The sequence below is a fragment of the Alosa sapidissima genome, chromosome 24 (genome assembly GCF_018492685.1).
Source record: "Alosa sapidissima isolate fAloSap1 chromosome 24, fAloSap1.pri, whole genome shotgun sequence".
In the NCBI taxonomy this organism is placed as follows: Eukaryota; Metazoa; Chordata; class Actinopteri; order Clupeiformes; family Clupeidae; genus Alosa; species Alosa sapidissima.
Window position 1 is genome coordinate 9,467,665 of NC_055980.1, and position 24,615 is coordinate 9,492,279.

The 24,615-nt window shown below is 41.6% G+C and overlaps 3 protein-coding genes across 10 annotated transcripts; 1 reads left to right on the forward strand and 2 right to left on the reverse strand.

Moving 5' to 3' along the window:
• Positions 1–260: 260 nt before the first annotated feature.
• Positions 261–12,388, reverse strand: arsg (arylsulfatase G). 2 transcript variants are annotated; one of them, XM_042082607.1, is made up of 12 exons: positions 12,319–12,388; positions 10,146–10,385; positions 9,541–9,728; positions 9,003–9,050; positions 8,709–8,820; positions 8,345–8,482; positions 3,216–3,403; positions 2,773–2,853; positions 2,568–2,676; positions 2,353–2,473; positions 1,585–1,675; positions 261–1,081 (listed from the first exon to the last, which is right to left on the reverse strand). In XM_042082607.1, exons 2-12 carry the CDS (start codon positions 10,364–10,366, stop codon positions 798–800), a joined length of 1,581 nt encoding a protein of 526 aa, XP_041938541.1. In that variant the 5' UTR covers positions 10,367–10,385; positions 12,319–12,388; the 3' UTR covers positions 261–797. The 2 variants fall into 2 exon arrangements, with proteins under 2 accessions (XP_041938541.1, XP_041938542.1); XM_042082608.1 differs by lacking the exon at positions 261–1,081 and adding an exon at positions 1,241–1,367.
• LOC121700002 (monocarboxylate transporter 7) lies at positions 10,916–19,751 on the forward strand. Of its 6 annotated transcripts, none has more exons than XM_042082612.1 (7): positions 10,916–11,128; positions 12,725–12,981; positions 13,400–13,543; positions 13,974–14,102; positions 14,320–15,120; positions 15,225–15,495; positions 19,681–19,751. In XM_042082612.1, the coding sequence occupies exons 2-6, from the start codon at positions 12,744–12,746 to the stop codon at positions 15,467–15,469; spliced, it is 1,557 nt and encodes a 518-aa protein (XP_041938546.1). In that variant the 5' UTR covers positions 10,916–11,128; positions 12,725–12,743; the 3' UTR covers positions 15,470–15,495; positions 19,681–19,751. The 6 variants fall into 6 exon arrangements, with proteins under 6 accessions (XP_041938546.1, XP_041938547.1, XP_041938549.1 ...); XM_042082613.1 differs by lacking the exon at positions 19,681–19,751 and adding an exon at positions 15,986–16,012; XM_042082615.1 differs by lacking the exon at positions 19,681–19,751 and having other exon boundaries at positions 12,771–12,981; positions 15,225–15,768.
• On the reverse strand, positions 18,388–23,089 carry LOC121700003 (archaemetzincin-2). Of its 2 annotated transcripts, XM_042082616.1 has the most exons (7): positions 22,713–23,089; positions 22,133–22,418; positions 21,861–22,034; positions 21,542–21,670; positions 21,050–21,213; positions 19,033–19,209; positions 18,388–18,724 (listed from the first exon to the last, which is right to left on the reverse strand). In XM_042082616.1, exons 2-7 carry the CDS (start codon positions 22,413–22,415, stop codon positions 18,605–18,607), a joined length of 1,047 nt encoding a protein of 348 aa, XP_041938550.1. In that variant the 5' UTR covers positions 22,416–22,418; positions 22,713–23,089; the 3' UTR covers positions 18,388–18,604. The 2 variants fall into 2 exon arrangements, with proteins under 2 accessions (XP_041938550.1, XP_041938551.1); XM_042082617.1 differs by lacking the exon at positions 21,861–22,034.
• Positions 23,090–24,615: the final 1,526 nt, after the last annotated feature.

Below are 24,615 nucleotides of genomic sequence, written 5' to 3' on the forward strand. Positions count from 1 at the left end.
GACTAGATGTATCCGTTACTGGCCCATAAAAATAGATATGTCTACATTATAGCATGTTCTTGTTTATTTAATATTGATGGTATTTATACTTTTTCTACACAAATAGAAAACGTAATTAACAAGATACAAACTGTGGAGCCTCCGCAGGGTCATGGTGGTGATGTTTTTTCAACTGCTTTTGAGTTTCTTAGCTTTTGGCATCACTTACAATTCTTCACAATACTTTTGCAGTCCCCTTCCATAATTTTGCATTACTTATAATAGTAAAGGTAACTATCCCCTCAAACTGATGATGAAGACATTGTTTTAATTTCTGCATTACTTCGTCAGGTTTTTTGCATTCCCTTGCTGATACTTCTGCATTACTATGTGTAAATACTGCAAGGTAATACGAGAACTGTGAGGGAACACAAAATCAGCTCAGACAATCACTACCATAACCCTTGGGGGGTGGGGGGGGGGGGCCTCTATACAAAAGTATTGTGAGGTAAAGCAAACGTATTGCAAGGTAGTGTCGTGTGTAAGTATTGTGAGGGAACATGAAATTGGCTCAGTACAAAATATCACCTGAAGGGGGCTCCATGTGATTTCAGTATAAACAAAGAATTAAAAATGGAATGAGATTAAACTAAATGAAACAAACAACAAAACACTTGCTACCTTGCCACATTATTTCTACATTCACTTCAACATTAAGCCCTTCATAAGCTGGAACACACTCTTTGAGACGAATACCAGTGCACGTACGCATGAGCATGTTTGGATGTGTGTTTGAACAGTCCTGCACGTTAAGCCTCTCAGCTGAGTGTGAGCGGCTTGCACCTGCAGACTGGCAGTGAATGGTTGCAGCAGGGTTCTGCTGCCTGCTTCTTGGCATAGTTGGCGGTGGAGACGTTATCGTTGGCGATGTCCCACAGCAGCGCCTCCCTCTCCCTCTCCACAGCCTGCAGGGCGGCCTGGTACTCCGCACTCCACGGGTCCAAAGGGGAGCGCTCCTCCGGGTCACGGGACAGGTCGAAGATGAGCGGCGGGTCGTGAAGCTGTGCCTGACCAGCTCCTCCACCACAAGCTGTAGCAGCACCTGGTCAGGTACAAGTATGTTGATACTCTTTAACATATGGAATACATAAATAAATTCATAACATTAATATAATTAGTCAAATAAGTTTCGATAAGGATTTATTTGAAATGGGAAGTATGTGCACATGCACACTACAGTATATAAGGAGCCCACCGTTGGTGGAACGCGCTACCAGTTCCTAGAGCAGGGACATCCCTCTCCATCTTCAAAAAACTCCTGAAGAACCAGCTCTTCAGAGAACATCTCCCCTCGTAGCACGAGTCTTGCTGATTCTAGCACTTATCACCTGAATAGAACTGACTCTTGACTGTTTACAGCACTCACTGATGCACTTTTCTTATTGTACTCTACCTTTTTTAAATGATCCTAGAATTGTTGAAAGAATTGCTTTAAAAAGCTTAAACTGTTTACCATGTTATTAGTCCCTTTGGCTAAAAATGCGTCAGCCAAATGTAATGTGATATAATGTAATGTAATGTAATATAAAGTAACCTGGAACTGACCTGTCAGATAGAAGGCTTTGTGAGAGCCCACACGAACTGTTTGCAGGTCCCCATATATACCTGCAGCACCACTATTTGGGTGAAGGAGATTCTGCAGACAGGAGGGATATCAAGTGTAAGCCAGACTACAGCATTACAGCATCTGATAGTATATTTTTACTACCATATTTCTCTTAAGACTCAATCAGGACGATGCAAGATCAGGATCCAGGCTTTATTCTTTTCAATGAGGGGCCAGTGGCCCTCAAGGGAGAGAAGTACATGTTTGTTTCACCCCATCATGGATTTCACCAGATTCTCAGTATTCTCTGACTTCTCTGACTACACAGAAACAGTCTACCAAATTTAAGTTACCCACAAAGAGAAGGAGTGACCTACTAGTATGAATATGCAAGGTAAAGGTGTGGGGGATGTGGGCTTTTGGCCAGCTTCTATTGTCTTTTAATTAAAACTACCCCCTTTCCTGGGAAGTCCTTCAGAGGCCTGGACACATGCTGTTCTACAAACATTAACATTTCACACCTGGTGATAGGCAAAAGGTTATAGACAGGCAAAGACAGGCTTTCATTGAATTCAAGGATAAACAAAGGATGCTTGCATAGGACAAGGACAGGAGAAATACAGTAGACTATAAAGCTTATTCACAATTCTTTCACATCAGAAAACACATGCTTAGACAGTACAGAAAACAAATCGCTTTCTCTTTTAATGAATTACAGATAAATGACAAGTGTGTGGGACTTTGATTCTGATGCACATCAGCCATACCTTTCGACCCGTGTCTGTCTTTCCCAGCAGAATGTCCGTCATATCGATGCCGTCGATTTTCCTGTCTTTGGGCGGATCTACACCAGCAAGTGAGAGGAGGGTGGGGAAGATGTCCAGACCACTGACACACACAACAGACAGACCACAGACACATACACACTTACATCAACCTTTCACTTACAGTCTGCATGCCTACTCTTATGTCTCCTCAGTACCTCAGCAGGGCGCCACTTGTGGTGTTGGCTGGAATCTTTCCAGGCCAGTAGGCCACCGTGGGTTCACGATGGCCCCCTTCCCATGTTGTTGTTTTGGCCGAGCCTCCGCCTGGAGAGAATGGATGGACAGCACACAGTTCATTAATATTCAAAACACTTACAAAATACCTTGCTTAATCTGAAGATAAGGAGAGTGCTTCAGCACCTCGGCTTGTCTGCCACTGCCCCAGAAAAGGCCCCACACTCCCAGCAAACTGACACTTCTGCTCCCAAGGACCGTTGTCTCCTGAAAAGAATTATTGTGACACATTATTGATCCCTTACTAGACTTACTAGAGTTTTTTAAAAATATTTTTGAATATGCCTCTGTAAGCCTAAAATTATTTAGAATATGGGTGTCTGTTGGCACGCGGTCTAATACTATGGGAGAGTTAAAGAGTGGTTTAAAGATAGAGACAAGGGCAAACTAACTTTGTCTCTATCACTAAGGGCAGCCTGAAGGTGTTTTGACCCCTTAATATAATTTATGTCATAGCAGCATATAGGCAGATCCCTCCCGCACATGACACTATATTGGCCACTATCATTGAGGTGTACGTTGCATGACAAAAATAACAAATGGCCTGAATAATTTATCCACAAACATACCAGTAAACAGTATGAGACTGTTTTCCTTGCCAAGGAGGTCCGATGTGGCCTTGACTGCACCCACCAGTCGGTCCATATCCCGGAGGGTGACTGTGTACACCCCCTCGCCCTCAGCCACCCCCCCATGAGCCAGTGGCACGTGCATGTGGGCAAGTGCCACATACAACAGGAGTGGCTGCTTCCTCTCCCTGTTTGGGGACATGGAATGTCACCAAGCGACATTTTAAACAGACATCAACGTCACCTATAAGCAGTGATGCCAACGTGTTACTTAGTAACGCGTTAGTCTATTTTGACCACTTTTTTCGGTAAGAAGTAATCTAACGCGCTACTATTTACAAACCAGTAATCAGATTAAAGTTACTTATCTAAGTCACTGTGCGTTACTATTTTTGTCATTTTCCTTAGTAAAAAGATATATTCTTTGCTTTCTTCTTGTCTCGTATAGCGCGGGAATGATGCCAAAAACCTCCCTTCCTACCAACCGGTGGATCCATCAAACGTCATGTCAAACGCCTACCAGCACGTTCATTGCTTTATCATGCAACAACAAATGTGTAGCTACCTCTCCGGAGGTTTTGTTTTTGGTGCATTTTGTCTGTTTGTCTAAAATCTAAGACAGTAGAAAATTATGTTTAAAGTCTTTTTAGTTTTACATTGCAAGTAACGCTTAACATGACCAATAGGGCTACAAATTGTGGTTAACTAGTGTCGATAGCATATTACGAGTAGTTGTGAACCATAGGAACTTTAATCGTAGCCTATAGCCAAATTGAAATAAATGGGAATTCATGATAAGCCTGTCAGTTCGACTGGCGACCCACAGTGTGATAAGCAGGTTCCCCCGAGCAGTCTGCATTGCTACACTGAGGGCTTCTCTGTCTGCTGATGTTTTGCTCAAAGGTCCAGGCGGTCCACATATCCTTCATGCCATTTCAGCTGAAAACACTTCTCATTTGTTAGCCTACTTAATAAACGTATCTTTATTAGTGTCAACATTACAGTATTTAGGCTATGTTAATCTCAAGCCACTCTAAGAAATGGCCGTAGGCCTACTTTTACAGTACAGCACAGCAAAATCTATTCAGATTGCAGTCCGAGGGATATTGTCCTTAAAACGTTGTTAAACTTAGCCTATAGGCTAGGATACATAATCACATATTTGGAGATGATTTAAAGTGGGCTCATATGCTTCCATAACGTATTGATGTAAGAAAGAGAAAGTGTGGTAAGGCCAGCCTATGGCATTTCTCATATCTCGCAGATAATTGGTTATAGTCCTGTTTTGCAGATGGTTTTTACGCATAATAATTTAAGCAAAAATAGCAATAGCTTGTCACTAATAACGACACAAGTATAAGTATATATACTCTTTTGATCCCGTGAGGGAAATTTGGTCTCTGCATTTATCCCAATCCGTGAATTAGTGAAACACACACAGCACACAGTGTACACACAGTGAGGTAAAGCACACACTAATCCCGGCGCAGTGAGCTGCCTGCATCAACAGCGGCGCTCGGGGAGCAGTGAGGGGTTAGGTGCCTTGCTCAAGGGCACTTAAGTCATGCCTACTGGTCGGGGTTCAAACCGGCAACCCTTCGGTTACAGGGCCGAAGTGCTAACCAGTAGGCCACGGCTGCCCCCATGATAAATAAAACAAATACACTAATGAATGTTCATTTAATGAAGTTTCAACATTGTACAGTTTTCCTACATGTATTCATGTTCCAACACAAGCCTACATGTATCCATCATGTTCCAACAGAATAAGTACATGTTTCACCAATTCTGGGCACATGTTGGATACGTGTAGGTTCATGTAGGTATATGTAGGCTGCTTATAAAAAGGCAATTATTCTGATACTTGTAAGTAAGGCGGGTGGTATGACGTTCGGTTGGTCGATCGGTTGGTTGATTAGATGGACGGTCGGAAGGTTTTAGGCACGATTCCCGCGCCATAGTCTCGGGGATTAACGTCATGTAGCCTAGGCTATGCTCACGTTTTCAGCATGAAAACAACACACGTGTAAAACCACGCAGCGACACAAACGTAAACAACAATGGAGGGAGGAGGGATGCACATTGATACAGTCATTATTTTGAGTTTGTGTCAGCTAAACATGACAACATTAAGGTACATTGTACATTCTGTGCTGTCGACAAAGTGCTGTCTAGCTAGACATCCCAAGACCGGACTTCAAATCACGTGTGCATCTGAGTTTAATGCGCACACAACGGAGAGGGAGAGATTAGTGTAGGTGGGCTTATATCTCTTTTCTCCCGAACTTAATTAATCAGTTCAGACAGTGTATCTAGGAACAGGAGCATCATGGCAGAGTCAGTGCCCCTCACAAAGGAACATTTAAGACCCATTTCACATCAGACTACACAAAAGTGTACCCAATTGTCTCATAAGAGTAAAACACAATGATAGTCTTGCACACTGCACTGTTTGTAACAGTGACTTTAGCATTGCTCATGGCTGGTTAAATGACTGCAAAAGACTTGTTGAGGTCAATTTAAGTGTAATTTCATTTTTATATTACTCAGGCCTATACTAAATGGCTAGTTGCCAAGGCTACATGAAAAGGCCAAACTACCAAAATCCACATATTTTTCTATCACAATTTCTATCAATAGGCCTTCCTTATTTGGTGTACTGTCTAGACGTTATTGAACAAACGTCTGAATTTCAGTATCTAAGTAAGTTAGGTTGGGATGTCTGCTATACATTGTTGACATTACTGTTAAAATGCACTTCCAGTATAGTGAGTATTGGCAAAACCGTTTATCATTTTTATGTTGAGGCGGTGGGGGTGTTGTCGGCAACTGCTGAAAGTAACTAATATAGTAGGGCAATTCCATGGAAAATTGACTTTTTGTCACATCCATAACGCCAGTGAAATGCCTTGGCATTTGTATGATGTGACTTTTTGTCACATCCATAACGCCAGTGCCTTGGCATTTGTATGATGTGAATGATAACATTCATTTTTTGTGCATTTTTTCTCATGTACATTTCTTCAGCCAAAAATAGCAAATGCTATTAATGCATGTAATCATTCACATCCTACCATACCATCACATTTTATTGGTGTTATGGATGTTACAAAAAACGTAATTTTCCATACTTGTAATCTAACTTAGTTACTTTTAAAATCAAGTAATCAGTAAAGTAACTAAGTTTTTTTTACAGCAACACCAAAGAGTTTTTTCTACCTTAAAATAATTTTTCCAAAATCGTTTCAGTGGTTCATCAACTCGTAACAGGGTGAACGACACTTCTGCATTCGCTTCGCGGCCCTCTATCGGCCATAACCGCACTATGTAAGTTTGCCAGATCGGGTAGCGGATCTGTAGTTCGATGGATTGACACATAAGAAACTACAAATGTGACTTGCATCTGATGTCGCAATACATCGTACTTTCATAAAATCATGCCACAAATTCTACCTTGTCTGTGGACATTGTTATTTCCAAAGCCAGTGCTGGATAAACAAATAGTGCGTGCGACAGAGGAAAAGTTCTTTGGTGTTGCTTTAAAGGAGTAATCAGTAATCAGATTACTTTTTCAAGGTAACTGTGGCAACACTGGTGGCTCCTAGGTTAAGACTATTTGTGACACTGATGACGTGTGTATGCAATGCTGTCCGTGGCTTTAGCCCTGGGGCCAGTAACGAGGGCACAGGGACAACAATCAAAACAAAACAAAACAAAACAAAACAGAGCGTTCAACAACTGGAGATAAGAGATGTGGTGTCCTACAGAGGAAAAGGAAAGGTGTGACGAGACTTCGTGTAGTTTGGCAGCCTCAGCACTGGCCGTCACGAGACCTGATAGCGTGTGGACTTTTCCCTGAGACAGCTGCAGAGTGAAAGGAGAGATAGGCTACTTGGCCTGTAAATATACCCCACAAGAAGAGCTGGGCTCTGGGCTCAGCTGAGAACTGAGAGTGTGCCTGTGGCTGGGTTCGTGTCAGATCAGACTACAGCCAAACCATTGATCAACATCCCAGCCCGTTTACTGACTAGACCCCACATATTGACAGATCAAAGTACATGTCTCTGAAATATGATAAGAGCCTTAAGGATAAAATGGACTAACCTATATTCAGGGCACTGGTATTAGACTGAGACAGGAGCAAAACTATTCTATGACTACAAAGTTGCTTAGTCCTGGAAACTTATTTGAGGGCAATTTGTTGCAGCAAGTTGTTGCAATGATATTCGATAATAAACCTACTGTATAGCTTATTTTTTAACATGCTGAATACAACAGTGCATCAGTTTGCTGACACCTAGGTCCAATTAACATGGTACATACACATGATTCCTCAGCTGTTTTTATGTTTGTTGAGTTGTTTCACTTTTTATTTGTTACTGCAGTGACGCAGCAAAACATGTGATAATGATATTAATGACTGAAATAATGCAGTTAATTGTCAAGTGTAATTGCTGTCCATTTTGTTGGCTGTCTGAAGTGAGTGTCATTGAGAAAAGTGGCAACACTGTATTCATATTTAGTCCTTAGTGGTGCATATTGGTCCCACTTTATACCAAGTACCCTAGAGTGTAGGAGTGTAGGAGTCATCAACTATATCATGATAAGTACAAAAATAATTAAGAATAAAATAATTGATACTTCTTATTCCACATGCCTAATATCACTAAACTTAATAATGCATGATTTATAATACAACATGTATAATAAGCAAATGTAACAACTATACTAATCTATATCAATACTAATACCGGGTACTATCTGTACTAATATATAAAATATACTGATCATATACAAAATCAGTATTAATTACACAGTCCCTGAAACAAGCAATGTCAATAGTGGCCTACTTTCATCATTCACTGAAGGGCTCTGTTCAATGTAATGGATTCTGGTACTCACATATTCATGAAAAGCTGTTACATATTATAAACACTATGCCCACCTGTGAGCTCTCATTTAGACACTCAATGCAATATTGTACAGGGTTGCATCCTCCTTGGATTCTGAAGCCATGTCTTTGTTATTGCAAAAGCCTTGGCCCTGACATGTAAGCTCAGGCCTGAAGGGAAGATTATGGACTGTATCAGTCTGTGTTGTGTCGGATGCGTAGAGGTGGGAGACAGTACCTTGCACTATGGAGAATCCTGACTGCTGCAGAGGTATACTTTTCAGTCAGGCTCCACAGGTCCAGCGGCTGCTCCATGATACTCTGGTTCTCATAGAGAGGCAGTGCCACGTCTGTGTAACATCCCTGGCCTCTCTCGCTGGGGAAGAGGGGACATTCTATCAATGTTCTAGAACTTGTCCAGTAACAACACAGCTGAAACAGGAGGGATTCTCAGTATCAATGGCAACATTGGTCTGTTTATTTTCCGTTATCTACTTGCACACTCATTCTCTGTTAGCTTGTCAGTGTGACACTGTGGACTGTGTAAAGATATCTGTGATCTTACACTCATGTAAGAATGTCTGTGTGTGTCCAATGAATACCTGCTCTGTTGGGAGCCTCCTTGACATGGAGGACAGGCGGGAAGGTCGAAGCCAGGCGTGTCAGTACAGCCCATGTCATTGCTGTAAGGAATTCCAAGGTAGTAGTCAAATCCTACAGATCACAGTAGCAAACAACAGACAGCAGTGATTGCATCAGTCACATTGAGAGAGAGAAGAGAGAAGTGAAGAGAGACATTATTTAGTGAGAAAAATCTCAATGACAGTTCAGTCATCAGTTCTCATTGCACTTATCTGACATTCAATGCATCATATATTCTTTGCTATGTATTGTACCTCTTTTAATAGGATGATAAGGACCGTTGTGACCAAGATGCCATTTTCCTGTGGAAATTTAAAGTCAAGTTATTTTTTATAATTTATAGTACATTGTCAAGCACTAAATAACATGTCAAATGTTTCTACAACTAGTCAATGGACATACAACTCACCTTGGCTCTCACATCAGATAAAACAAATGATTAATAGAATTGTTTGTTTGACCTCATAGTAAAATGTCTTGATGTTATCTATTTTGAACCTGTCCCACCTTTCTCTAGTTTATACCTTCAACATAATTACCAGCACAGACAAGTAAGAGCCATCATGTGTCAAATAACAGACATTCCCTGATACACATCGCCTGAGTTTCACCTCAGAAAGCTTGGAGGGAATAAGCTGACTGACCCCGGCAAGCCCAACAAGATGAAACAAATGATCAAACATAGAATGATCCACATACAGTGTATGTACTTCTTGTTCATATTAATAGCAACGCATCTTCTTATGACAAACTCTCTCTAACGCTTCACACATAAAAGACATGAGTCCTCACCAATCATGGCTGTGAAGTAGCCAGCATCCTGCAGAAGTTCAGCAAATGTAGTTTCATTGAGAGGCAGACCACTAACGGACTGCACCGCAAAGTTATGTGTGACCCCGTTACGCACGCCATACCGACCGGTCAGCAGTGCAGCTCTGGACGGTGAGCAGGTGGACGCAGGGGAGTGGAAATCAGTGAACCTTCACAGAAAGAGCACTATCATTAATGATCTCATCAAATGACCAACACAGAGCAGAAATCACAGGGCCACAAAAGCGCAAAAAGCAATTGGGACATTTTGACTCAAAGCGATTTAGCGATTCCTTATAGCCCACATTTGAAACTAGTAAGTCAACTGTGTGGCTGGGCACTCCAATTCATAATATGAAACATGAAGTGATTTTCTTCCTCCTTTTCTTCATCATCTTCTTTATACCTTCATGGTTAATAGCTCTCTAATAAGGCAAATCATGCGTATTGCTTCCCTGCACTCCTTATACTGCCATGTCATTCTGTGATTTTTTTGAGCAAACACAAAAAATGATATGATATCATCTCTTTGAAAGACAAGAATGGACATTCATAAAATCTATATCTATTTTTGAGATGTGCTGCACCTTTTCCCCTCCAGTGCTAGCTGGTCCAGATGAGGTGTGTAACTGGGCTTCTCTCCGGCCTGGTTTGCCCCCAGGTCTCCCCAGCCAATGTCATCTGCTAGGATTATGATGAAGTTGGGCCTCTCTCCAGAGTGGGTCAAAACTTGCTGGGTGACATGGTAAACAACCCCTGACAGCAGTGCACTAACCAGCACGACAGTACCAATACTCACAGCAGCCATTCAGAATCGGAGGGGGGACCTGTAAAATTATGACAAGGAAAATTATAGATTCATTCATAGAATGTTGAGTAGACTGGAACAAAAAAACACTTGCCCTAGCAGTTCCAGAGTTGACATCAATTACTCGTGGACTCCATTACTTGTGGTCTGTGAATGGGTCAAAGAAATGGTGCATTTTGCTTTAAGAACAGCTGACTGAGAGCATATACAATTCATCACAGTGGTGGGTCCTTGGTTTGAAGCCTACTCATATCTTAGCATAGGGAGTTTAATTGGGTGTGTATTGGTATACTCAACTGCCTAATCATTGTTACTGCATTATAACTAACTATGAACTAAAACAAAAAACGGAACTTATTGAGCTTAAATTTCACCATGTACTATGAAAATTAAAAATAAAATAAAATAAAAATACAGAGGATGGGATGACACACACACACACACACACACACACACACACACACACTTATTCACAAAGTGCCTTAGCAGGCAGAACATAGGAGATAAAACCAGAAGTCTTCAAACCAGTCTGGGATTCCACTTTCAGCCAAAGGGGGGCTGCCCATATGACCTTTTAAACAGCTTTTGCTGCAACCCAACCCTCAACTTCCAACCCGCTAAACCCTCCCATCAAACGTAGACTACAACACCATTCATTCCATTCCATTCTCATTGATCTCCCAGGCGTAGCATATATGAACTCCGTACAGACAAATAACTGAGGGAGACAAGGACACATTGCCTTTTTATATGAAGACAAAGGTAAGGTCTGAGAATATTTAAATTGAAGTGACCAATCCAAAAGTCTACGGTTAAATCTGGAGCTAGTCGTAGGCTATTGCGTTATTGTGATACAGAATTTGTGGTCAATAGGTTTTTGTTAATGTTTTGTTAATGTCTTTGTTCTACAATTTGATTTGTGGTTAGGCTACGTCAAGGGAAGTGGACACAAAGGATATGGACACGTGTGACGCTTTTTTCCTCGCTTAAGAGAAGTAATAGGGAAACACGAAAACCGTTCGACTATGTAAACTAAGCATAGGCTAGCCTACTACCCGACGGGGCAATGTGATTTGAATGATCTTGTAGTGGGTTACACAAAAGTTTCTGCTTAATTTGCCGACTGAACTTCTCTTGCATCTCGAGCCACTGGTTAAACCGGACTGACCGTTTCCTTCATAGCCTGTCTTAATTTGATTTTCAAAATGAAATCACAGCATGTTATATCAGACTACCATCAGTCCGGATTCTGATTTCTATTTCTTGTTTACCACGAGTGGAAAACGGCGCCTAGTCTTGTATTTACGCAGTGGCCATTGTCAACCAAATTAAGTGACATATGTCGTGTCACTGCCTATGTCACTCCACGTGTAACGCCAAACCCAAGGGTGGTTCGATTTTCTTCTGTAGCCTAAGTAAGCCTTTCCGTCTTCCGTAGACTCTATATTGTCAACGCGCCTTAAGACTAATGTAGGCTAGCCTACTGGCTTGACTGAGGTAGGTCTAGAAGGAAGCCCTTGTAACACATATTGAGAATTTCATTTCATTAAAGAAAGCCAAGGTAGGCTATATAATCCATTGAACTGATTCAGAGTGTGTATCCTAATTCGAATTTGACTGTATTTTTTCCACGAGGTAAAGCTTGTGAAACAACCCTGTGTTTGATTACAATAATCTGTAAAAGTTACAATGTGTCTCAGGTTTGTCAATTTTCTGTCTCTTTTGAAACAACCGCTAGTAGCGATTTCCTGCAATTCACATGCGCGTCTGATGTTGCGCAGCCTATTTCCAACCCCCACTGTAGCGCCAATAACTTTTGTCTTCGCAGTCTATAGAACTAGCCTACGTTAGATATACAGCCCATCAATAATTATGTAGAGTCGACTTGCACTTGCAGCTGACTTTCACGAAGGGCACATCGATCCATGTATGCAATCGTTTAAATAGCTTACATTGATTAAAACTCAGCGTCTGCAATCCGAAAACTCCAAACATTGTCAACAAATTATGGTTGCTCTCAGCGTCTGGCCAATCGGATGCTGCCTGCCCGTTTCCACCGCGCACGTGATCTTTGCTGAGTGAGAGTGGCAGACAGAGGGAAAAAGTAAACACACATGTTTTCCTTCTCAGAGGGAACATGTGAAACCCTGATCACAGTGTGACGAAATGTTGCTTAAGTGGAACAAGCACATAGACACAATATTTGTCTTTACTTTTCAGGGTAGAGTTTTGTGTTTTTGCTCAACGAATTTACGGATTTAATCATACACAATATACTTAGAAATGTAATCTAATTAGAAATACAATTCCACAGATTCTGAGTTTTATTAAAACAACCACATAATCTGTATTTTACAGAAGAGCCTTGTCTTTGGATATGACGAAATGGTGGTCCTGCACCAAGAGGTGCCTAGGACCCAATGTTTACACTGATGTTCCAGATGGTGGCTGGGGCTGGGTGGTGGCAGTGGCCTTTTTTGTGGTCGAGGCGTTCACCTATGGCATCATAAAGACCTTCGGGATCTTCTTGAATGATCTTATGGTTGAATTTGAAGAGAGCAACAGCCGAATATCATGGATTCTCTCCATCTGTGTGTTTGTCATGACATTCACAGGTAGGCAAGACATTTCATAGTTGGATATATGTGTTTGTGTATGCTTTTCTAAAACTGTTACTATAAATACCTGGCAAAGTTTTATAAGCACAGCAACTAGAAATATAACAAGTTATTCCTAGATAATCATTCTTCCGCCAATAAATATATTTCCTCTATCTGACGAGACGCAGCTCCTTTAACTTTTGTTTCAAGTTATGGTAGCGCAGTAATATAGAATGAAATGCGGTCAAGGTGATCCGGCCAATCATAATCAAGGACCGGAACTATCAGTTTTAGAAATGTACATGTCATATTTTCAATTGTAGTAGTACAATTCTCAATTGTCCCACAATTTTTCCCCACAATGTTTTTTTTTACTTTGGTTATAAGTATTCATCAATTTCATAGTATTGTCTATGTGTCCATCCCTGTCTAGCCCCACTGTCATCTTTGCTGAGCAACCGTTTTGGCTTCCAGCCTGTTGTGATGGTCGGAGGCTTCCTCATCTCTTTAGGAATGATCACAACAGCTTTTACCACTTCTGTAAATCAGATGTACATCACTACTGGGATTATAGCAGGTAAATATACAGTGCATATATAATATACACAGTACATAGGTCAAGTTTCTGCCATTTCCAGGAAAAGTCAGCAATGGTTATTCAGAGTATATTTTCCTATTGCATTACATTTATTATTCCCGTATATTCTTGCAGAATCTTAACTCTGCCTCAGGGAACAAAGAAATTAGTTTATCTTGAGTCTATCAGAACAATATTTTATGTGTCATAGCTAAGGCAATGACTTTAAAGTACTGACCACTGAAGGAAAAAAACAGTCTTTGACTGAACTACATAAAAAGATTCTACAGTATTTTCTTCATCTTCAAATCCGTGCCTGTGCTGTGCTTTTTGTTTTTAATAAATTGAAGTACTGCATGGAAATATTAGTCATGGCTAACACATGGAAAGTCCTAATTCGATAGATTCTTTCTGTGTCTCCTCTCCTCAGGACTGGGCTACTGCCTCACCTTCCTCCCCACCGTCACCATCCTCTCCCAGTACTTCTGTAAGCGCCGCTCCATTGTGACCTCGATGGCTTCCACTGGGGAGTCAATTGCCATATTTGCTTTTGCTCCAGGTAAGGAACATGCCATTCTACGTTCGGTGAACATTTATTCTATTCCATTATTCTAGACAGTATGTAAGAGCATATGTGTATTTGTGTAGGTAATTAATATGTTCACGTTGATGGTGTAAACCATTATTAATGTTTACTTGTTTACTAATGTTTTATTAATGTTTGGTAGGTCATATATCAACCATCCTTAAACTATGTTACCGTCTTATTATTGTAGCATTTACAGCACTCAAAGCCAAAATTGGTTGGAGGTACACAATGGTAGTGATTGGACTTCTTCAAGGTTCAATCGTCATATGTGGGACCCTTCTCCGGCCCATAGTGATCAAGCCCTCACCTTCAGATGAAAGCAGTAAGGAAAAGTTGTCCACACAGCAAGAGGCCAAACAGCCTATAAACGGAGAACAACTCCATGGGTCTGCTGGCTCAGGGGATTCTGGTGTTCAGTCACTAGAAGACACTGAGGTGGGAGTCCAGGTCACAGAGAAGGAAGAGCAAAAGGCCCTTTCCCCGAAACCCAACGAGAAGCCAGCGAGACACAAGCTCCTGGATCTTTCTGTACTGAAGGACGGAAGCTTCCTGTGCTACTCCGCGTTTGGCCTCTTCGCCACGCTCGGCTTCTTCGCGCCGCAGCTCTACGTGGTGGAGCTGAGCGCTAGCCGGGGCGTGGACCGGGACAAGGCGGCGTACTCGCTCTCCGTCATGGCCGTGGCCGAGATCTTCGGGCGCCTCTCCATCGGCTGGATCATGAGCTGGCGGCGCCTGCGGAAGATCTACGTGCTGCTGGTGTGCGTGCTGCTCCTGTGCCTCGTGCTGGTGATCTTCACGCTGGTGGGCGGCTTCTGGGGCGTGGCCGTGTGCTGCGTGTTCTACGGCTTTCTGCTGGGCAACGTGGCCTCCACCCACATCCCCATGCTCGCCGAAGATGACGTGGTGGGCATCCAGAGGATGGCATCGGCCGCCGGCGTCTACGTCTGCATTCAGAGTTTTGCAGGCCTCGCCGGGCCACCTTTGGGAGGTAGGCACCAACAGAAGCTCTATATATTTAATCAACGGGGAAAATGAATTAATTAAATAATAATTGAGTTCCTTTTTTTCATTGGTTTGCATTTTGTTTCACAGGTGTTTTGGTGGACATTACGGACAATTATGGCGCTGCGTTTTACTCCTGTGCTGGGGGTATGGCACTAGGAGCCATATTTCTGGGAATGGTACGACCAGCTAAGACGGGCAAGCTCTGCTGGAAGAAAACCACTCAAGAGTCACAGAAGAGTCCAGCGGAGAGAGGTACCTCAGTAAAAAACAGCTCACCAGAAGACTTTGTTGAAGAGGACATTTGCCCGGACACCAATCCAAATGACCACTGATCAGACAGTGCTTTGGACATCATCAGGTGAAAACACCTTTTTGGTATACACAGACTGCCTGCTGCCTTTTCATACTTATCATAGGGGGAGGTTATAGAACATAATCACTTGATTGTGAAAACTCAATAGAAGAGTACAATGATGCAATGACAGATCACACCAGACTCCAAACCAGACCAATAATGATGCTTGATCAAATAGCGCACTTTAGGGCACTGCATTTGTTGGGGGTTTTATAATGTATTTTTTTACATGTTATATTTTTTAAAGAGGTCAAATATCAAAAATAATTTACATGTGCATACCAGTATTTTTTTCACAGTTACATAAATTAATTTATTGTCTGTAACATGTCATTTTCTAATACTTTGGTAGGTTTTTGGACCAATGTTAATATAAAGAAACTGTACAACTACCTTTAGATCCATAATATATGAAGATTATTTTAAGATGATTATGAAGGCATTAGGATTCTGATTTTCTTGTCAGGCTTGATGAATATGTTATCAATTGCAGGTACACTCTAGCCTGGAGATTCCAGACCCTGGTAATCTAGAAAGATTAAGGGTCTGGCCACGAATAATGTAATGGCTCAACTCGAGGGGCGGCACCAAGCATGCATTTGAAAATCTCGCACGCAATTGGATAAGACTATACGACCAATGTTTACTGACTGATTCCGGACTTCGACGCAATTGGATAACACTACGACTGTCATCTGTTTAGCTCTCCTTTGGCCCGCCTATATCAGATACACCGATGTGATTGGCTCCCCGCGATACAAGTGGCAAAGGTAATGTGCATCATTACTCATTGCCAAAGTGTCTTGCAGAGACAATTCAAATTGTGCTCTTGCGAAAACTGGATTTTCCAGGGCAAGTACACTCTGTTGTACACTGTCAATGCTGGACACTGTGTCAGTATTTGGGCACTCAATCCTTAAGCCTATGCATGGCCAAGTACTCACAATTTTATCGGATCGCCCCCCATTACCACCAGCCCTATGTTTCCGTCCTCTTACGTGTATGTGTCAAATTACTATTCGTTTCTATACAAACCAAGATGGCGGATTCCTAAAGAAACGCAAGCACCCACACCATAAGTGTATCTAAATTAGCTATGTACCAAAAATTACATTTACCGCGACTCAAAGAGCTATAAACAGTGTTGAAAGGCTGCGTGTACAAAGGACAAAGTCCAGTGGAATTTTGAGGTAGCGACGAGAATTCTCAGTCTAACCATTCATGTGCCGTTGAAAGGGTGGAAGTAGACGACCCACCAGGCCAGCACTAACTTCCGAGTGCGGTAAACAAAATCGGATATTTCAGGCAGTAAAAGCCCCGGTAAGAACCAAACCAGATTTTGTTCAAATCTACACACCTATGGCTACTGAAAAATGTAAGGTTCATTTATCTAATGTTATTTTTAAGTATTAAAAAACATCGTTGTTTTAGAATTTTCGGACGAAATGGGTGATAAATGGAGGTGTTACGATAATTGACCCCTTCACGGTTCACATAAGAAGAAAAATGCGCGCGCATATCAGGGGCAGAAAGCTTTCCATCCCATTGAATTGTGTGTGAGTGTGTGAGTTGACTGAAACGTCAAGGAAACATTAAGAAAAATGCCTCCTTGTACTACTTTTTCGTGTGTATACACACTGGGCTTGTGAACCAGATAGCATTATATGGCGGGCCAATGAATCTCTGGCCACTTGCTAGCGTCGTCTACCCATTCTGTTATCAGCTCAGGATTAGGCAGACAATCGCCATTAGCTAAAACTAATTTATTAAGGTACAGTTTGCCGTCCTGGGATGACAATGATAGTGCATACCTTGACAGCTCAACATGCCGGTCTATTATCTGCACCATTTTTCTGCGTGCACACCCAACCTAGGCTCTGGATGTTTACAAACATTGGAGAGGTCTATTACACATGCAAAGTTTGTAGTAGGAGTTTGATTCAGGAATTCCAGGTAAATTGCCTAATCAAATTCTTTCTGAACAAGTGAGATGCCTTTAATTAAATCTCTCAGACGAGACCTGTGATTTCCACTGTGAATGGAATGCTTGCTAATGCCACACTAGTACTATGATTACTAACTGCTGAAAGCTTCTTATACCTCATGCCAACGGCCTTCTTAGAGAACACTGTGAGGCTGATCCTGTGAGGCTGTGAACTGTGATTAATCAGTCTGTTTTCCTTTGATGAGAATTAAGCCAGAAACTCTTTCAGTTGGTCATGAACTCGAAAAATGTTACTCCACCTAATTTAAAGGGGGAAGCTGCCGCATAGCGATCTAGTGTACTGTTTTAACAGTGCAGCGATCCAGTGTACTGTTTTAACAGTGCAGTGCTTTGTGGTTCCATGGGGTGTTTTCTGCTCAAATTATATTGTGATTTCAACTGATCTTACTTTGAAGACAAGGAATATCTCCGGGCATAACACCTCATAAATTGAATGTTTCGCTAATCAACATTTCCTCAGTGGCTCATGGCAACCATCTTTGGTCCTTTTTGATATGTCATGATGTTTATACCGTGTTTAGCATTAACAACAGCATTACCAACTAGTTGCCACTGGCTGAAGTTTTGCACCTTGTAACAAAAAAATATATGAATGTAGGTAATGGTATATTGCTACATATTGTGTTACCTGCTCCTGAGCCAAATGTAGTTAGACCCAAGATCTTTGTGTGGTATATGGCCAATCTTTCATCAATGGCTTGGACCGAATGTTAACACTGTTACCGTGATCATGCTATTTGCTGTTACATGATTGACCAGGTGTCAAGAATACCAAAAGGGTATCTGAGAGCTTTGGAAGCACTGCATTACTTTACAGTTTTGCATTGTTGTTTGTTGGTTCCAAATATGTAAGGTTATTCCCAGCCTCTTAAGTAAGGAAGAGTTGCATGTGATTTTGTAAGATTTTATTCCATGAATAAAAAATAATATGATAAATCTTTGTCTTACCTAGTCAAAACTGTAAATTACTGTACATTCTCATTTCATACATAACAAAGTAAGGGTTTGTCATACATGCTACGTTCACATTTGAGCAAAGTTTTCGAGGACCTTATTCAGCACACTAACCAGACAGGAAGCAGTCCCCTACTGTACATATTCGGTTTACTATTCCATCATGGCCAGACACCTCTGAAGCCACTGCCCGTACTCCTGGAAGGCCTCTGTTGGCTTGACCGCATGCACACCAGCACTGCCTCCATCATCATGAACCCACTGTAGCAGGGCCTGGGGTGATCACATGAAGAGAGAAAAAAGACCATGTTTGTCAAAAAGAACCTCATAGCCAACAGTCTAATAATTTCTGTGCAGTTAATAAACATTCAGTGAAAGTAGATACAACAGAGCATTATATCTATAACTGTCTTATGACTAAATTAAATTGCCAGAGTACTACAGGGGTAGAATAACAAGCATAATTCACTTCATTAGTATCTATTGCACACACATGATCTACCACACAAAAGGACATTTACTACTGTGTGAACCAGCTTCTCAAACAAACTATGGAGTATGGTTATTAACTACACGCGTACCTTGTACCTGTCGGCTATTTTAGAGCCGATGCTAGACTGGAGCTCGCGCAGACATATGGGGCAGAGGCTGAGAGGCCCGCGATCTGACTCCTCCAAGTGGTTGGAGCCCTGCATGACACACTGGAGCCATTGGCAATGCTGCAGGCCAAACATGTGCCCGACCTCATGGCTCACAACCTCAAACAGGCAAACACGGGCAAATGAATATCAATCAGAAAATACACACACACACACACACACACATAAGTTCTGGAAAAACTGAGTTATTATTAAATCAATTGTGTGGGATAGACGTTACAATGAATCCTGAATATTCGTTATTCATGCCGTCAGCACAAATATTCTTAAAAGTACGTTTACGTAATGCAATAAGCATTTAATGAACTGGTAAGTACAATTTAACTCTGATAACATTAGGTGGGTCTCAAAATCAAGTAAAGTTCTTTTCCCCCCTAATTTATTTCAGAAAGTGAATCTTTCATATATGCAAGATTCATTAGATATAAAGTGAAATATATATATTTTTGGTCTTAATCATGACGATTACGGCTTACAGATCATGAAAACCAAAAATAACATTTCTCAAAATATTATAATAACGATGTTATAATACAACAATTTTGGTTTTGTGTGCCTTTAATCTCTTAGGAAAGACTGCTGACTTATGATAGTGAGTCCAGAAGACATGCATTGATACCTTCCACGAGGGTAAGCCACAGAAGTTAATTGCTGAAAAAAGAGGGTGTTCACAGAGTGCTGTATCAAAGCATATTGATGGAAAGTTGACTGGAAGGGAAAAGTATGGTAGGAAAAGGTGTGCAAGCAACAAGGATGACCGCAGCCTTGAGGGAATTGTCAAGCAAAGCCAATTCAAGAACTTGGGTGAGAACAAGGAGTGGACTGAGGCTGGTGTCTGCATCTATTGCCACCACGCACAGGTGTCCAGGAAATGGGCTACAAGTGACACATTCTTAGTGTCAAGCGACTCCTGAAGAGCCTAGAGTGTCTTACCTGGGCTAAACAGAGACAGAACTGGACCGTTGTTCAGTGGTCCAAACTCCTCTTTTCACATAAAAAAAAAATTGTATTTCATTTGGATATCAGGGTCCAATCAAGGTCCTAAGACACAGTCAGTGATGATTTGGGGTGCCATGTCATCTGCACTGTGTTTTATCAAGTCAATTTTCACCAGAGTCAGTGCAGCCTTCTACCAGGAGATTTTAGAGCACTTAATGCTTCCATTTGCGGACCAAGTTTATGGAGATGCAGATTTCCTTTTCCAGAAGAACTCAGCACCTGCCAACAGTGCCAAAACTGCTACTAGCTGGTTTGCTTACTATGGTATTACTGACACAGTATGATTGACCAGACAACTTGTCTGACCTGAACCCCATAGAGAATCTATGGTTTATTGTCAGGAGCAAAATGAGAGATACCAGACCCAACAATAAAGGCCACTAACAAAGCAACCTGAGCTTCCAAAACACCTCAGCAGTGCCACAGGCTGATTGCCTCCATACCACGCCACATTGATGCAGTGATTTGTGCAAAATCAGCCCGACCAAGTATTGAGTGTATTACGAACTACTTTAGATTAGTCAGATTAATCAGATTAGTTAATTTCTTTTCAAAATGTCAACATTTCTGTATTACAATCTCTTTATTGTAATATTCTGATACTGATTTTTGGTTTTCATGAGTAATAAGTCGTAATCATCCAACAAAATCAATAAAACAAAAAATGACTTCAAATATTTCTCTTTATATCTAATGAATCTATGAAAGATCCACGTTTTTAAATAAATGGGGGGGGGGCAACTTTTACACGATATTCCAATTTTTGGAGACCCACATATACATACTTGGGAATAAATTACTTAAAATACAATCAAGATTTAGATTTAGGAACACTCAATACACAAAATATGCTGTGTACTTTATTACTTATAGTGCAGTGAACGTGTTTGATATAAAGAGGGACTGGAAAACCAGCTCATGATACATGATACATCCCTACCTTACAGGACCTAAGGAGCAGGGTGCTGGTGATGGGTGGAATATAGTAATTGTTGAAAACACTGTAGTCTCCCGGCTTTGGTTTGCTGCCTTTCTTAAGTTGCCCGGCATAATTACGCTGATAGAAGTTATCGTCATATCTGGCAAAACTGAAAACTCCCATTCCTGTAGCAAGATGCAAAATCCTCAATTGTGGCCTATATAGCATCAATTTATTTATTAATCTATTCTGGGGCATCATACACATGGTTAGCCAGAGGCTAAGGCCAGAGTGTTCCCCAGCTCAGCTAAGTGGGATGGGTAGAGGCAGGCTAATTTAAAATATAGGGCCATGACAACCCCACACATGATGGAGATTATTGTCTCCATTCACTCTACTTTGAATGCAATGGCAACTAGAGTGTAGAAATAATCCATCATAAATGGGATTATGGAATTAAAGAAGAGAAGGATAGAGAAAGACCACCTGTCTGTGTCTATTCCTCTAGCATACCTTCGGTGAGGGAGGCCTGTCCAAAGACAAAGTTCCAGGACTCTTTAGGGTAGAGATCGATCATGGTTATGCCTACTATACAGAAAGCATCTTTAGGTTTCCTCTTCTTCAGAAACCTCAGCAAATCACCTGGTACACAGAAAGAGTTGTTGATCTTTAAAAAAAGTGACTAGGTTCCCTCTGCTTGTGATTTAAGACATGCCCAGCACTAAGGCAAAAATGGATGAATGGCAACACAAGACTTGAACTGATAAAACACAACATCAGTGCACATAGTAGGTGTCTTCAAGTAGGTGACACTGTCAAGATGTATGTTCACCTGCATAGAGCTGCAGGTTGTTGCTACAGCTGTTAACCCTAAATGTACATCCCGTGGACTGTACTGTGACAGGTGGTAGTGTCTTCACAACCAGCCCGTAGTAAAATGCCTCACAATACTGCCGCAACCATTCCACATAAAGGTTTGTGTGCAAGGCAGCCTCACCAAAGGATCCTGTAAGTAAGTACACACACACAAAGAGAGAAAAAAATTGTAGATGCTTCTGTGGACCTATACATTATTAATATACTGATACTTAATAGAGGACTCACCAATGGTCTGTATGTAAATTGTATGGTGACCTTTGCATGGGGTGCTGCGATACGGGTTGCTAAAGAAGCTCTGGAAGTCATATGATTCCTCCGGGTGCGCAGGAATCCAGTCTGAATCGGAGCGGACGGTGATGGCCCGAAAGAGGACACCGTCCGGACGAAGGCAGTCCTCCAAAACCTTCTTTTCTCCGTCACTGTACTGCTGGTACCGCTCAATAAGGTCGAGCCGGCTAGAGATGAGCGCAGCGCGCAGTTTCTTCACGGGGTGCTCAATGATTTGCATCACCTGTGATACATATTTACAACAATAGAAAATTCATCATCACCTCACCTGCGTCGAATAGTATATGAGACATTTTACAACTGAGGTCTACATGGTGGTATAGGCTACTGAGCCACAATGATGTGGTGCAGTTTCATTTTTGCAAATATCATAACCTGCTACATAGTTGCATATCTAGTCGAAATACATATACAGAACCTTTGTAGACGTGTCACCTAATAAATTACTTTAATTCATGCGGATAAAATAACTTGAGTAGGCTATACGCTAGAAGCATGTTTATGTCGGTTAGCCTACCTTCTCGTGGTGTCACCATCGCCAACCAATGTAAATCCTCCACCTTCTTCTGCGTAAAAACGACTAACAGATGTTACGGAATTTTTGAAAAAGTACAAGTGTGGGTTATTGGCCTTATTTCTGCACACTGACAACTTCCTCTCACTGAGCTGCGGTAGCGCAGACGCTCGCGTTTGTTGATGACGTAAATTTCTGCAACCACTAGGTCTAGGATATGAAATGTGAAATAGGTCAAATAGGTTACTGGGACCTGTAGGCCTCTACGAAGCGAAGCGCGATTACTAGCTTATCTGGAGAGTAGTAACTTCGAGAGTAATTTGATCACGTGTGGCGTAACTTCCCGATTAGCCCGTACTACGAAAAGTGGATAGGTTTTAACCGAGGTATGCTGCCATGGCAATTTACGCTGCATCTCAAACCTGCTCCGAGCAGGTTATGTTCTTGGTTAACCCGAGGTTTCAAGTAGTTTAACCACACCCTTTATAAGTACCACCCCTCCACTTACAATTTGTCTGCGTACCTGGATGATCCATACGACATTGGAGCGCAAATCGTGAGGGGCTCTCTTCGCAGGGCGAGGGTTTTTAGAGACCGCCAGAATCCGCTGAGATTTCTGGACGATATTCTTTATGAAATATGTGGATTCTCAGCCGAGGGAATTAGTTATCATTGGCAGCTGATCGAGGCAGACGTCTCTAAAGTCACCGTAGCAATGCCCTTACGATAGAGCAGATAATGTGCCTTTCGTTGAGATTTGCCAGTGGACAATTATTCCATCGGTGATGCTGAACATCTGAGTAAGAATACTGTAGGCCTATGACCGAAAATAAATCGGACATGCAGTAATACATTTTAACATAAAACTTGAATGTCATATTACCCTGCACATGAAGGGTGCGCATTTCCACAGCACCAGGATCCGACCGAATGCCTCAACCCCCTCCATAATCGGCCTTCCAATATTTATTTGCGATGGCCAACTCCTCTGCTAGGCCTACTGTAAAACACTCTGGTGCCTGTCCTCCTACCGTAGTGTTCAGACACCTTTTTTCTTGTTAGCTGTAAAACAGAGGCCAAGTGAAGGCTCTAAGCATACAACATATTTTCATAATTAAGAAATATTAATGCAAGCTATAACTATAAACCTACCAATCTAAATAATGTTTTTGTGTTTCATTTTCACCTGCTGCCATGTGCGTTTGGTACTGGTGTTGCATCTGAACTTGCTAACTTGCTTTACAACGTCCTTCTTCACATAATACATTTTTCTGAATAGTCTGAGTGCCCAAACCATGACCACTGGTGTGGTGTGTGCGTATTGTCCCTGCCGCAGCAAAGTTGCTATTCATACCAGGAACCTCTCTCACGCCCCCATTCACACCAGATGCATGGCGTGTGCATGGCCTCTACCTCCACCTTCACCATTGGTATACCTCTGCCGGCCATATACTCCTCATACTGTGGACATAAGTTGACCTTGACTTTTGACTTCATGACACACATGACCGAGTTCCCAATCAGATATCCTAATCAGACTACCTAATCGATTGATGAAGGTCCATCAATGTGTTAGGATATTGTGCAGTCTTTTGACTTTGACCCTATGACCTTGAAAGATATAACTGAAAATGTCATTTATTTGAATAGGTGATCTACTAGGAGATAATCCCAAAGCTCCAAATTGCTATTATAAAAAATATATATATACTCCAGAGACATAAAGCTTTCATAAAGCAATATAGTGCATTATGCAGGCTATTCACATGTTAAGTTGATTCTTTTGTTTTATTGCCAATGGGGACATTGATACAAAAATCATTCAAACAAATGTTCCTGCATAAAGGTTGGTTTACATTTATTATACAGTATTCTGATGTCTAATGTAATAGCAAATAGGTGTGGA